The sequence below is a fragment of the Balaenoptera musculus genome, chromosome 11 (assembly GCF_009873245.2).
Source record: "Balaenoptera musculus isolate JJ_BM4_2016_0621 chromosome 11, mBalMus1.pri.v3, whole genome shotgun sequence".
Taxonomy (NCBI): Eukaryota; Metazoa; Chordata; class Mammalia; order Artiodactyla; family Balaenopteridae; genus Balaenoptera; species Balaenoptera musculus.
The window spans coordinates 37,983,697-37,999,036 of record NC_045795.1 but is presented as its reverse complement, the minus strand read 5'-3'; the positions used below and the strand labels follow the sequence as shown (position 1 = coordinate 37,999,036).

Below are 15,340 nucleotides of genomic sequence, written 5' to 3'. Positions count from 1 at the left end.
CTAAGATCCCGAAAGCCACGTGGCGTGGCCAAAAAGAAAAACACAAACCCTCACTCTGGAACTTAAGGACTCATTAAACCCATGGCACATGTCAAGCAGTCAGCTCAGAAAACCTAAGGAAATGATTACAACAATGTTTAAAACAATAGCAAAAGCTCAGGTATAGAAAAAAAAAAATGCCTGGAAGCATTAATAGGATAATAGCATAATTAGGGAAATAATACCATTAATAGCATAATCAGGGAAGTAGGGTTTTCTGCAGTTCTCCTTTCTCTTTCCTGTTTTCCATTTTTTTTTTTAGAGAGAACAGAAAATTTATGATGAAAAGAAAATAAATGGTCTGCAAACCCAAACAAAACTTCTTGGAAATTTCCTGCACATCCTGCCCCTCTTCCCCCAAGATACATATGTTTTCTTCTCCCTGCACCATTCTTTATGTTCTCCTCGAGTCCCACGTCCCCTCCTCACTGAACAGAGAGCTCTTTTAGAGGTAGTCCTGTACCTTTCCCTCTCTCAAGGGGCCAACAGGGATTCTGAACAATGAGGGATCAATTTAATCTTTCACCTGTGCCTTTGATATGTACTCACATTTCCCCTAGGTACTGGTTTTTAATACTATGCTGCTCCTTTTATACAATGATAATGAAACTAATACATCAGTAGGTCATCCACTTTAGGCATTTTCCATGAATGGAGATGATCCTGCATGGGCTCATTCAAACCCTCCCCAACAGACTGCTCTTGTGACCAAGCAGGATGCACATGCAAGACCAGCTGGGACAAAGCTGCAAATGCTTTCACTCTATACCACCACTTACATAACTTATTTCGATAAATTCTGTCACCTAGGGCCATCTTTTTAGAGCTGTACCAATCTGGCCGGAAGAAATAAAGGGTGGAGATATGCTGTGAGTTTGCTCCTGGAGAAGCAGTGTAATGCGAAAAGCAAGACCTTTAAGATCAGGAAGACCTAGGCCCTGCTTCTGGTACCACTGCTCAATGGTTATGTGATGCTGGAACATTACACATCCCCTCGGAGTCTTCATCTCATCGTGTATAAAATGAGTTACTGTCATGATTATAGGAGAGAAGCACTCAGTAAATAATAAATATTGATTTCTTTCTACCTTTCAACTCTCCCTCTAGATCAATACTTAAAGCATCAACATCATCTCTGGAAAAGCAGAGAACAACCAGATCCCTGGGACAGTGGAAAGGGGAAGAAAAAGCAGACAGACAGAACACTTAAGATGTGGGGCTGGCATGCTTGACCCACGCACTCCACACTTCAGTTATATCAAGAATCATGAGCTCATGGTATGTTAGAAGCTTTGAAGTTCTGTGGTATTTCTGTATTTGACAAGTCGCTGTGGTTTTTTTACCTCACCAAATGCTCCTCTGCCTATTACTTTTAAGGACTCAAAATCTTCCAATCCAAGTCTTGTTCTCTTCAAACGAAGAAACTCTGTTTCCTTCCGAGCATGTGCTGATCTCCTGAGTCGTTTCTAATGTTTAAATAAAGAGGGAGAGAGGTGGGAAGGGGAGGAGTTGGAACTCTGAAACTCTGCAACAAAGTTGTATTTGTGGTTTAACCCACCTGCAAAGCAGGGCCATACCAGACTAAGCATCATCTGTTCACACATGAAAGCACCACAGAATGACCCTTACAAGATCACTCCTCCCTTCCCAGGCCTTCAGATACAATAACCAAGCCATACTGAACAGACGGTGCCTCCTCTGAGGGCTCTGACTAACCTACGTCAACAATCGACTTTTCTAAGGCTTCTAATGAAGGATAAACAACCAACATTTTCCTTTAACCTTCCTTATATAAAAGTGTGGTTTTTAAATTTCCCTCTGGATTTTCTTTACACATTGTGGTTCATTTTATGCATTAACTTTCTACTGTTCCTACAAGTCTTGGGTATTTTTCACCATTTTCCTGGGTTCGATGATTCATTCCTCTTTTTGAAAGCATTTCCACTGCCATTTCAGTTCCTTACATGGTTTCGAGTTAACTATATTTTCTGCCACATCTGTGGGCATTGGAGGGAAGGGCTGATTTGAGAGAGATTTTGCCTTGACAAAGATTTTAGAAATTTGCCCCACTTCTGTGGAGCCTTTTCAGTGAATTAAAAATGCTATAATTTGCTTTTTTAAATTTTAATTTTATTTCATCTCTTCCTTTTCTTGGAGTTCTAAAGCTAATTAATTTATTACAACAGAGCCTAGAGAAGTCATCCTCTCCTGGTACTTAATAATTAACTTCTCCCTCTGCATGAGTACCTAAATCCAGAAGTACACCAGCCCTCATAATTTCCTGTTATTGCGTCAAAACCATTCCCCTGTGCACCAAGGCTAACAACTTGCTGGATAAGATATGATCTGCCACGCTGGGTTTCAAAGAAAATCTTTTCAATATTAATTACCTCTTCATCTTTTAGGCCTTCTTCTTCCATCACTTTTTCTAACTTCTTTTGTCTAAAAATAAATAAAGACATATGAAATAACATTTGAATGATAACTTTCCATTATCTATATGCAAACAATTTTTTTTTACTGATAAAAGCAGGTAAATCTCAAAATGCTTCATTAAAACAACAAATTACAGTTATTAAGACAAATGAAAAGATTCTCACCCTTTGTCAGTTCTACATTTTGACAAAAATTGTATGTTAATGCAACAAAGAATCTTATTTCAAAATGAAAAGTTCTCTTTTTTTTTTTTTGGTAACATTTCCTCCTTAACAAACCACAAACAGCTGGTGTTTGATAACCTCTTCTATCAGGGTGTTTCTCTCCTTGTCCCTGACTGAAATCTACTTCCTTTACTTTCACATCTTCCTCCTCCTCCCTGCCCCAAGCAAAGAGTAATAACAACAAAGGTAAACACAGAATTTGGAGATTCAAGGGGGGGAAATGTTCAAAAAAGGTGACTGGCACTGCTGTTAAATCTTAAGACTCAAAGCCGCATGGCACGGCCAAAACAAAAAAACAAAACACTTAAGACTCTAAATCCTTGGAGTACTAAACTTTAGAAACTGCATCCAAGAATGTTTTTGATCTATAGTCTCATACTCATTTGATAAAACTAAAAGAAACAAGTAAAACTTCCTTACAACCAATTCCACACAACTTTTACTTATTCAGCATAATAAATGAAAGCACATGGGCTGGAATCTCCTTTATCACTTATCAGCATTCCAGACAACAGGCAAGCTGAGCAGAGCAGGGAAGAACAGAAGTACAAGGTACATGAAGCAACAGCTTGTGGTCTAGCGCAGCTGAGGCACACACAACTTGGAATGCCACACTGAGAAGGCTGGCTCTTAGTCTGTAGACCTCAGAGCTATCAGAGGCTTGTGCACAACGGAGTGATGTGATGAGGTTTCTATTTCAGAATGGCAGCCCGAAGTAATGAGCTGATGGACTGGCAGGGAAAGCAACTGACAAAGACGGAGGCAAACTGGAAGCTATGGTGAGTCAGACGGACAGTAAAGACCTGGAACTAGGGCTGGAAACCTCGAATGAAGTGAACAGAGCTATTGCAAAGATGACCAACTGGCAGAAGGAGTCAAGGAAACAGTCTTAGAATTTCTTGTGTGGGAGGATAATGATGCCACTAACCAAGACAGGAAACACAGAGAGAGGAACATGGGAAGATAATGAGTTTTATTTTAGTCAATGAATATTTATTGCTATAATAGTATTTAGTTAAAATGAATATTTTTATTTAATTATATTTAATTACTGTTAGAAATCATATTACAGTACAAATCCACAGGCTGAGATGATAAACAAGAATTTGTGTCCAAACTCCCAGGAAGTGAAAAGATCTACTCTGACCGTGACGGGAAGAAGAAAGCATCTGCATGGCTCCCAGTCTGCCCACTTTTCTTCTCCTAGTTCCCAGAATATTTTGGGATATGCATCTATGTGTGCATATGTATTGGAGGGAGAAGGCTGTACTATTGGCAATTTCAGGAGTGAAAATTAATTCCATTTCCGTGGTTAAATAGCTGAAGTAGGGAAGAATAAGAAGAGTCAATGCATGGCAAGAACTATAAGAACTCAACCATGGTCAGCTCCTTTTGTGCCTTGAGTATCAAACACCGTCATACTTTCTGACTATATATTCTTTGAATGACCACACCAGACTGTGACAGCAGTCCAATGTGCTATCACACAATGTGTGCCACAGAGACAGCCCAAATTTTAAAACTAAACTGGACAGTATTCTACAGCTCTGTTGCAAGTGTAATTAAACTGGTCTCAGTAGATAACCTGCCTGAGAGTAAAGTTAACAGAATCAACACCTTGAACACGATCAGATTCTTTTCTTCTTTTTTTTTAGGCCGTACCACGCGACTTATGAGATGTGAGATCTTAGTCCCCTGACCAGGGATTGAACCCAGGGCCTCAGGCAGTGAGAGCTCAGAGTCCTAACCACTGGACTGCCAGGGAATTCCCCTCAGATTCTTTCATTAGAGAAAGTATCCAGAAAAAGCCTCTATCATGCAAAATTATCCATGGTAATGATTTATTGGGACCAAGCAACAAAGATCTTGAAGACACAAAAATGGCAAACACAGTGACGTCTTACAAAAAAGGCTTACAAGTGACATCCTCTGTAAGACAATACCAAGGAATTATTAACTTTGTTAGACTCACGTTGGCATTGTGATGACAAGAAAATGGCCATATTTTTGGAGATGCATACTGAAGTACGTAGGATTGAAATGACAGATATTTGAAATTTGCTTTAAAACACAATAGCAAGAAAGAATAAAATGGAATAAATGAAACAAATTTAGCAAAGTCTTGATAATTACTGAATCTGAGTGATGACTATATGGGGGCGCATTGTATTAGTCTTTCTACATGTGTGTTTAAAAATGCCCACAATGATTAAGAAAGGCAGGCCCCTCCACCACATGCTCTGGTCGCAGGGCCCAGCTAGCTAACACTCCAGCCTTTGATGAGGCCTCTTCAGCTCAACTCCAGTGTTCCAAACCAGAACCCTGGGAGGGAGAGGCACTTTCACACACAGAGGCCACACCCAACCCCACCCAGCTAGGCTTCCGTGAGCTCCATTTATTATCGTGTGAGACCATCTCCCACACGAGATGGTAAGTTCATTTGAAGGCAGGGACCACATCTGAATCCTCCTTCTCCACTAAGAATAATGCTTTGTACACAGCAACTTTTTAAGATGTATGTTGCTAAATTAAAAAAAAAAAAGAAAGAAAAAAGGTCAGAACATGTCACAATGTACACACACATTCATGACTACTTCTTTTAATTAGCCCCCTTTACTACACCTAATTTAGACTCGCCTCCAAGCACAGCTTGATTCAGAGGCAGCAGGGATGGGAGGAAAAGGCTAGTCCACTCTACAAGCAAGTTGAGTAGAAAATATTTCTAATTTCTGCTGATGACACACTTAAAATAACCAGGAAAAATGGTATAGAAATAAACAGTGGGTATCTCCATGATCAAAATTGAATTCTCAAGAAATACCCTAAAAATGAATATTACACAAAATTTTAAAAATCTCAAATTACTTTGGTTTGACTGATATCTAGTCAGTGAATATCATTAGATAAGTCTAGACTTAACCATTTCTGGGGCCCAAATAAAACTGACACTTGCTCACTAGTAATAATCACACATTGCAACTCAGTATCAGATCAGACTAAAAGCAAACAGTTAGGAAAACCTGGGTAAGAATATGGAAGAGAAGTAGCAGAAAATGCTGGTTCTCAGAGGGTAAAATGCAGGGTAGTTCTTATTTGATTTAGGGGGAGAGAAAGGGGGAAAGCATACAATTATTGCCTATTAAATTAGGCTTTTATGGCTTTAATTAATCCACCAAAATAGTATTCATAAAGAACAGAAACAACACAGAATATTTTGTAAAAAGAAATGCCAGCTGCCTCAGTTTTGATTTCAAACTGCTCAAATTATCCAAACCATTAATTTTCTATGAACAACTAGGCAATTATCAACACCTATCTCTCTTATGTGTACCTAGGATCACATAAGAGAACAGGAGAATTGCTGTTCCTGGAGAAGCTTACCACAGAGGCCACTATCGAAGGCAAAACACAGATTAAAAAAAGAATATGAACTTGCACTACTGAAGGGATTCAGTTTATCATCTATAAGTAGCTTTAATAAGCATTCTGCAACATTGTACAATGGGCACTAGACTCAGGGAATTTAACTGTGTTGAAACCAGTATGTAGAACTTACTGTAGTGTTTCTATGAAATAGCCCAATGTTCTCATATTCTACATTTATACAGAAAACAATTCGCAAATGATTTTTTTTAAACAATCATTTTTTTTTAAGTTTTTATTTATTTATTTATTTATTTTATTTATGGTTGTGTTGGGTCTTTGTTTCTGTGCGAGGGCTTTCTCTAGTTGCGGCAAGTGGGGGCCACTCTTCATCGCGGTGCGCGGGCCTCTCATTATCACGGCCTCTCTTCTTGTGGAGCACAGGCTCCAGACGCGCAGGCTCAGTAATTGTGGCTCACGGGCCCAGTTGCTCCGCGGCATGTGGGATCTTCCCAGACCAGGGCTCGAACCCGTGTCCCCTGCATTGGCAGGCAGATTCTCGACCACTGCGCCACCAGGGAAGCCCTCGCAGATGATTTTTTTCTTCTGCCTTTAGGCTTTGGTCTCATTTCCCCTGCAGTAAATCCTTTGTTCAAATATAACCCAGTGCTCTACTATAAATGGAACAGCACAAAAGTTGCATATAAGTGGGAGAAATACTAGCGATTTTAAAGGCAACAAGACAAGGCATATATGAACAAAATAAAATTTTGTATTACAACATGATCTCTTTTATTAGCCCTCAAATTTACTAGCCCAATACCTATTATTTCAAACTGCTCATCATATATTAGCCATATACCCATAATAAAATGTTTCTTTACCATCAATTGTCTCATATCATTAAAACTCTGCTTATTTATCAAGGTTCTGTGATTTTCCCCCATAACATCAAAACACTTGAAAATCCATTTCTGACAGTTATAATTTTAGTTTACTTACTACTGTGGTAGCACCTGCCAATCACTGTTTCTCTTTCTTTTTTTTTTTAATTTTTAATTTTTGATACAATTTTGAAAGCTAACAATCCATTTACAGTTATTACAAAATATTGGCTATATTCCCCATGTTGTACGATATATCCTTGTAGCCTATCTTACACCCAATAGTTCATACCTCCCACTCCCCTCTCCACACTGCCCCCCCTTACTGGTAACCACTAGTTTGTTCTCTATATCTGTGAGTCTGCATCTTTTTTTTTGTAATTTTATTTATTTTTGGCTGCATTGGGTCTTCGTTGCTGTGCGCATGCTTTCTCTAGTTGTGGCGAGTGGGGGCTACTCTTCGTTGCGTTGCGTGGGCTTCTCATTGCGGTGGCTTCTCCTTGTTGCGGAGCACGGGCTCTAGGCGCATGGGCTTCAGTAGTTGTGGCACGTGGGCTCAGTAGTTGTGGTGCACAGGCTTGGGTGCTCTGTGGCAGTGGGATCTTCTCGGACCAAGGATCGAACCCGGGTCCCCTGCATTGGCAGGTGGATTCTTAACCACTGCACCAGGGAAGTCCTCTTTTTTTGTTATATTCACTGGTTTGTGGTATTTTTTAGATTCCACATATAAATGATATCATACAGTATTTTTCTTTCTCTGACTTATTGTGCTAAATGAGCATAATGCCTTCCAAGTCCATCCATGTTGCTGCAAATAGCAAAATTTCATACTTTTTTATGCCTGAGTAGTATTCCATTCTGTGTGTATGTATATATGTACATAAACCACATCTTCTTCATCCATTCATCTGTTGATGGACATTTAGGTTGCTTCCATATCTTGACAATTGTAAATAATGCAGCCATGAACACTGGGGTGCATGTATCTTCTCAAATTAGTGATTTGGGGTTTTTTTTCAGATATATACCCAGGAGTAGAATTGCTGGGTCATATGGTAGTTCTATTTTTAGCTTTTTGAGAAACCTCCATACTGTTTTCCACAGTGGCTACATCAACTTACATTCCCACAGACAGCGTATGAGAGGGTTCCCTTTGCTCCACATCTTCACCAACATTTGTTATTTGTATTCTTTTTGATGATAGCCATTCTGACAGGTGTGAGGTGATATCTCATTGTGGTTTTGATTTGCATTTCTCTGATGAGTAGCTATGTTGAGCATCTTTTCATGTGCCTGTTGGCCATCTGCATTTCATCTTTCAGGTGTTTGCTCTGTTCAGTTCTTCTGGCCATTTTTTAATTGGGTTGTTCGATTTTTTGATGTTGAATTATATAAGTTGTTTATATACTGTTTTTCTTTTTTAATTTTTTAATTTTCTAGGGGTGATAAAACCTGAAGTAAAATAGTCTTATCAAATTGTATCAACAAACTCAAGACCAAGTATCAACTCATGTCCAAAAAAGAGGGCACTAGAGAAATGCAAAAAATACAATGAGATACCACCTCACAACGGTCAGAATGGCCATAGCACAGGGAGATCAGCTCGGTGCTTTGTGACCACCTAGAGGGGTGGGATAGGGAGGGTGGGAGGGAGGGAGACGCAAGAGGGAAGAGATATGGGAACATATGTATATGTATAACTGATTCACTTTGTTATAAAGCAGAAACTAACACACCATTGTAAAGCAATTATACTCCAATAAAGATGTTAAAAAAAAAATCTACAAACAATAAATGCTGGAGAGGTTGTGGAGAAAAGAGAACCCTCCTACACCGCTGGTGGGAATGTAAATTGGTACAACCATTATGGAGAATGGTATGGAGGTTCCTTAAAAAACTAAATATAGAACTACCATATGATCCAGCAATCCCACTCCTAGGCATATATCCGGAGAAAACCATAATTCGAAAACATACATGCACCCCAATGTTCACTGCAGCACTATTTACAATAGCCAAGACATGGAAGCAACCTAAATGTCCATCGATAGAGCAATGGATAAAGAAGATGTGGTATATAAATATACAGTGGAATATTACTCAGCCATAAAAAAAAATAATGCCATTTGCAGCAACAAGGATGGACCTGGAGATTATCATGCTAAGTGAAGTCAGTCAGAGAAAGACAAACATCATATGGTATCACTTACATGTGGCATCTAATTTAAAAAATGATACAAATGAACTTATTTACAAAAACAGAAATGGACTCACAGATCTTGAAATCAAACTTATGGTTACCAAAGGGGATATGTGGGGGGCAGTGAAAAATCAGGAGATTGGGATTAACATATACACACTACTATATATAAAATAGATAACTAACAAGCACCTACTGTATAGCACAGGGAACTCTACTCAATATTCTGTAATAACTTATATGGGAAAAGAATCAGAAAAAGAATGGATATATATATGTATAACTAACTCACTCTGCTGTACACCTGAAACTAACATTGTCAATCAACTATACTCCAATAAAAATTTTTAAAAATAAAAAACAAAACAGCAACAAAAAAAGAGGGCACTAAAAAGATTAACAAGGGAATACTATTTCTGAAAAGCTCAAAGTATCTACTGTTTTTTTTAAATGAAAAATAATGGTGATTTGATAACAAAAATTACAAAAACATTCTAATCCTCTTAAATGTCTAACATTCTCTTTTTACTGTCTTTTGACTAATTTGGTCTTCAAGAAAAGAAAAACCATGAAAGCTTTTGGAAGGTCTTTCCATCTTGAGAATCCAAAACAAAAAAAGCACTGATTTCAACCCATTTTTGGGGTGCAATCTTAGTGTAAATCGAAATATAACACTTACTAACAAAGTAAATAAAACCATTTATCATCTTGTTCCTGGAGAATGTGATACCGATCAATGATGCACCATAGGGCAGAGCCAGTAGGATTAAAAACCAACTGACTGGGCTTCCCTGGTGGCACAGTCGTTAGAATCCGCCTGCCAATGCAGGGGACGTGGGTTCGAGCCCTGGTACGGGAAGATCCCACATGCCGCAGAGCAACGAAGCCCATGCGCCACAACTACTGAGCCTGCGCTCTAGAGCCCGTGAGCCACAACTACTGAGCCTGTGAGCCACAACTACTGAAGCCCGCATGCCTAGAGCCCGTGCTCTGCAACAAGAGAAGCCACTGCAGTAAGAAGCCCGCGCACCACAACGAAGAGTAGCCCCCGCTCGCCGCAACTAGAGAAAGCCTGCGCGCAGCAACAAAGACCCAACGCACCCAAAAATAAATTAATTAATTAACTAATTTTTTAAAAAAATCCAAACCAACTGACTATTATCAAGTAAGACAAGTAACTTAATCAGAACTCATAAGTATTTGCTTTGTAACTACAATACCAGAAGCTCTGATTTCAAGAGAGTGGTTGTATTTGAAAATAACCATCTCCAACAGGTTTCACATGCCTAGAGATAGAGTGTGCAAATTTATTTTTGAATTCCCCATGATCCTAACAAAGAGCACTGTACAGGCTCTTGTTTGTCCCAGTGAACAACAGCTAGCCACCACCAGGTATAAAGTATCTTGCTATTCCACATACAGAGCTGCATATTTAAGGTCAAGTCATATATCCCATTTAAATTATGATCGACACCCTCCTGCAGAAAGCTGTTGCAAAAAATCCTTATCCAAACGTTAGCACACTGAATCCAGCGACACAGAAAGAGAATAATGCATTATGACCAAGAGGGTTTACCCTGGGAATGGAAAGTTAGTTTAACATTCAAAAATCAGTCCATGTAATTCACCACAGTGAGAGAATAAAGGAGAAAAAACAGTATGATCATTTCAAAGATGCAGAAAAAGCATTTGACAAAATTCAACATCCACTCATGATAAAAACTCTCAGTCTCATAGGAACATAAGGAAACTTCCCAACCTATGAAGAGCATCTTTGAAAAAAGCTACATTAACATCACAACTAACAGTGAAATAGTGCTTTCCCCCTTAAATCAGGAACAAAAGATGTCTACTCCCACCACTTACATTCAACATTGTACCTGAAATCCTAGCCAATGTAAAAAGGCAAGAAAAAGAAAGAAAAGGTGTACAGATTGGAAAGGAAGGCATAAAACTCTCTATTTGGCTATGACATGCTTGTTTACATAGAAAATCCTAAGGAATCTACAAAAAAGCTACTAGAATAAGTAAATTAGCAAGTCACAGAATATAAGGTCAACATACAAAATTCAGTTATAGTTCTATATGCTACCCGCAAACAAGTGGAACATGAAATTTTAAATATCCACTTACAATAGCATCAAAAAAATACTAGGAATAGACAAACAAAAGACATGAAAGACCTCCACCCTAAAACTACAAAATACTGCTGAGAAAAATTAAAGACCTAACAAAATGGAGAGATAAGCCTCAGAAGATTGAATATTAAGATGTCAACTCTAGGGGCTTCCTTGGTGGCGCAGTGGTTGAGAATCTGCCTGCCAATGCAGGGGACACGGGTTCGAGCCCTGGTCTGGGAAGATCCCACATGCCACGGAGCAGCTGGGCCCGGGGGCCACAATTGCTGAGCCTGCGCGTCTGGAGCCTGTGCTCCGCAACAAGAGAGGCCGTGATAGTGAGAGGCCCGCGCACCGCGATGAAGAGTGGCCCCCACTTGCCGCAACCAAAGAAAAGCCCTCGCACAGAAACGAAGACCCAACACAGCCATAAATTAATTAATTAATTAATTAAAAAAAAAAAAAGATGTCAACTCTTCCTCAAACTGATCTACAGATTCAATACAATTACAACCATAATTCCATCAGGCTTTTCTGCAGAAACTGACAAGCTGATTCTAAAATTTATATGGAAATTCAAAGAACCTAGAATATCCAAAGCAATCTTGAAAAAAAACAAGAACAACAAAGTTGAGGACTTACAGTTTCTGACTTCAAAACTTACCACAAAGCTACCATAATAAGACAATCTGATACTGGCATAGGGACAGACAAATAAATCAACGAAACAGAATAGACAGCCCAGACACAGGTACACAATTACACAGTACTTGATTTTCAAAAGTGCCAAAGCACTCTAATGGGGAAAAGAAAATCTTTGCAACAAATAGTGCTTAAATAACTGGATATCCATAAGGAAAATAAATAAATAAATCTCAAACCCCACCTCATACCATACACACTTATTAACTCAAGATGGATCATATAAATGTAAAAACTAAATCTATAAAACTTCCAGAAGAAAACATAAGAGAATATCTTCATGACTTAGGGGTAGGCAAAGGTTTCTTAGAGGTCACAGAATGCAATAACTACAAAAGAAAAAAATGCCAAATTAGATGAACAGGAAAGCCACAGACTGGAAAAACTTTGCAAAACACACCTACGACAAAGGACCAGTATCTAAGATATATAAGGAACTCCTAAAACTCAATGGTCAAAAAATTTGAACAAACACTTCACAAAGGAAAATACACAAATGGCCAAAAAAGCACATAAAGAAAAATGTTCAACACCATTAACTGTCAGAGAAATGCAAATTAAAACAACGAGGGACTGCCCTGGTGACGCAGTGGTTAAGAATCCGTGGTTAAGAATCCGCCTGCCAATGCAGGGGACCCAGGTCCCACATGCCGCGGAGCAACTAAGCCCGTGCACCACAGCTGCTGAGCCTGCGCTCTGGAGCCCGCGCGCCTCAACAAGAGAAGCCACCGCACTGAGAGGCCCATGCACTGCAACGAAGAGTGGCCCCCGCTCGCCGCAACTGGAGAAAGCCAGCGCCCAGCAATGAAGACCCAACACAGCCAAAAACAAATAAATTTATTAAAAAAAAGAAAAAGAGGAAAAGTTTAAAAATAAAATAAAACAATGAAATGCCACTAAGCATCCACAAGAATAGCTAGTTAAAAGACTGACAACACAAATGTTAAAAAAAATATATAAAGCAACTAGAACTCTCATACACTGTTGGTAATATTTTAGAAAAAGGTCTAGTAGTTTCTTATAAAACTAAACATATACCTATGTATGTTTACAAACCAGCCATTCCACTCCTAAATATTTACCTAAGAACTGAAAACAAACGTTCACAAAAAGATCTGTACACAAATGTTCAGAGAAACTTATTCAAAACAGCCCCAAACTTTTAAATGCCCAGATTTTTATCAACAAAAGAATATGTAAACAAACAATGGTAGTCATAAAAGAGAATGGTACTCAGCAATATAAAGGAACAAACTATGCACACAAAAACAACATGGTTGAACCTTGAAAACATTAGGCTGAGTGCAAGATGCCTTATTCAAAAGAATCCATTATACATGTCCCATTTGTATGGAATAGACAATATTAATCTATGGTAGAAACAAAATCACAAAGTGGCCTGGGGTTGAAGGAGAATCTCCAGGGATGAACTTTCTGGGATGATGGTAATATTCTATGTCTTGATAGGGGTTTAAGTTATACAGGTGTATGTACTTGTCAAAACTCCGAAACGTACCCTTAAGGTGGTGCATTTCACTGTATGCAGATTTTCCACTCTCTTAAAATATATACAGAAAACTCCATTTGTTATACAAGCAGAAATATTCAGAAGTAAAACATATAGACATCTGCAGCATACTTTGAAGTACAAACAAAAAGTTAAGATGAATTAATGAATGGATAAAGGAATGGATAGATCGATATGTGATAAAACAATAGATGCTAATAGTAGAATCTATATGATGTCTGTATGGGTATTCACTGTATAATTCTTTCAACTTTTCTGTACTTTTGAATATTTTCATAATAAAATATTGGGAAAAAAATTTTAATTATGAGTTACTACATGGATAGTGCACACTAGATCAGTAACAATAGTTGCTACTGTAATAGGGAAGAACTTTTTGTATTCTATTACAAGTTAATCACTAAAGGGATGTTGCCTATAAGCTTAAATTATACATAACTGCCCATCTCTGGGAACCCAGGTAATGAGCATTAAGCTAAAATACCTTTGTTTAGTCCACAGGAAACATCCTGACCAGGCCCACCTGTGAATGACTGCAGGGAGGAAGAAATTAACACAACGCCTCTGGAGGTTGATTGGAACCAGGAAATGTTTGACTTACTCCCTTTCCTTTTAGTACAAAGGAGCCTCAGGCAAGATGGTTCTTTAGGGCACAACACCTTCTTGGTTTGCTGGCTTTCTGAATAAAGTCGCTATTTTCTTGCCTCACCAACCCGCCTCGATTTACTGGCCTGTCGTGCAAGTGAGGCAGTACGAGATTGGACTCGGGTAACACTACAACCCCATTAACTATGTGATTACTGTGTGAAGCACTTTGGTGGGTACTCATATATGTTATATCTAATCCCCACAGCAATCCTGCAAGGCAAGTAGTAGTATCCCCATTTTCCAGATGGGACAGCTGATAACGCAGGAAGACTAAGAACTTGTTCCAACCTCATACAGCTACTAAATGGTAAAGGCAGGATTCTAAACCCAGATCTGGCTCCATAAGGTTTGCTCTTTCCATTACATCACGTTGCCTTAACAATGAACTCTAAGGTTTTGGCCCAATTAATTTTTTTATACTACCATGAAATTTTATGTTATTGACTAGTAGTAGAAATAAGTGGGTTAATAGCAAGGGCTTTGGAAATCAGTGACACTGTCACTCCACTGTACTCGAATACGCTATAACACGGCTGCTGCTATTCTTGTCTCCTTTCAACCATATTATGAATGTGATTTATGATACTAGACATGGATGCCAAAACCCATGACACCAATTTTCTCAAAATTCTTAACCTCATTTCTCGTTCTTCATGTGAGCGATAAGGTTGCTATAAAAATTCTCCAGTGTCACTTTGGTCATTGTCAACCCTTTCCTTTGTGTGATTACTCATGGGCCGAGCAAGGTGTTGAGCCTGTCATTGCCATGGCTGCTAGAACCAACCACAAAAAGAGGTATTAGTTTTGGAGTTAGAATCCACCAATTATGCACTCTCTTACCCTTTTGGTAGGAATGTAAATTGACCCAAGTTTTCTGGAGGACAAACAATATATAACAAAAAACAAACAGAATACTTGGTGAAAATAAGTATACATTAATGTTTTTTGACCCGGAAATATCATCCCTAGGTATAAGGCCTAGAGAAACTGTCACACAGGCTCTTAAGGGAACATGCACAAAGATGTGCATTACAGAGGACGTTCACTATGCCATCATCTGTGTTATGGGAAGTTGGAGGCAATTCAGTAAGCAAATCATAAATAAAATGTTGTGGATGCATACAAAGAAATACCATACAACAGTCAGAAGCCAATCTACCTGTATCTAAAAGCAACATGAATATATCTTTAAAGCATAC

The 15,340-nt window shown here is 38.7% G+C and overlaps 1 protein-coding gene across 1 annotated transcript in view; it reads right to left on the bottom strand.

Moving 5' to 3' along the window:
• Positions 1 to 14,909, bottom strand: part of STK38 (serine/threonine kinase 38) — a 37,667-nt gene extending 22,758 nt beyond the window's left edge. Inside the window, 6 exon segments of the mRNA XM_036868798.1 lie at positions 1,383 to 1,505; positions 2,430 to 2,481; positions 14,778 to 14,799; positions 14,802 to 14,847; positions 14,849 to 14,875; positions 14,877 to 14,909. Of these exon segments, the coding sequence (XP_036724693.1) occupies positions 1,383 to 1,505; positions 2,430 to 2,481; positions 14,778 to 14,799; positions 14,802 to 14,847; positions 14,849 to 14,875; positions 14,877 to 14,909 (303 nt within the window).
• Between the last annotated feature and the right edge of the window lie 431 nt (positions 14,910 to 15,340).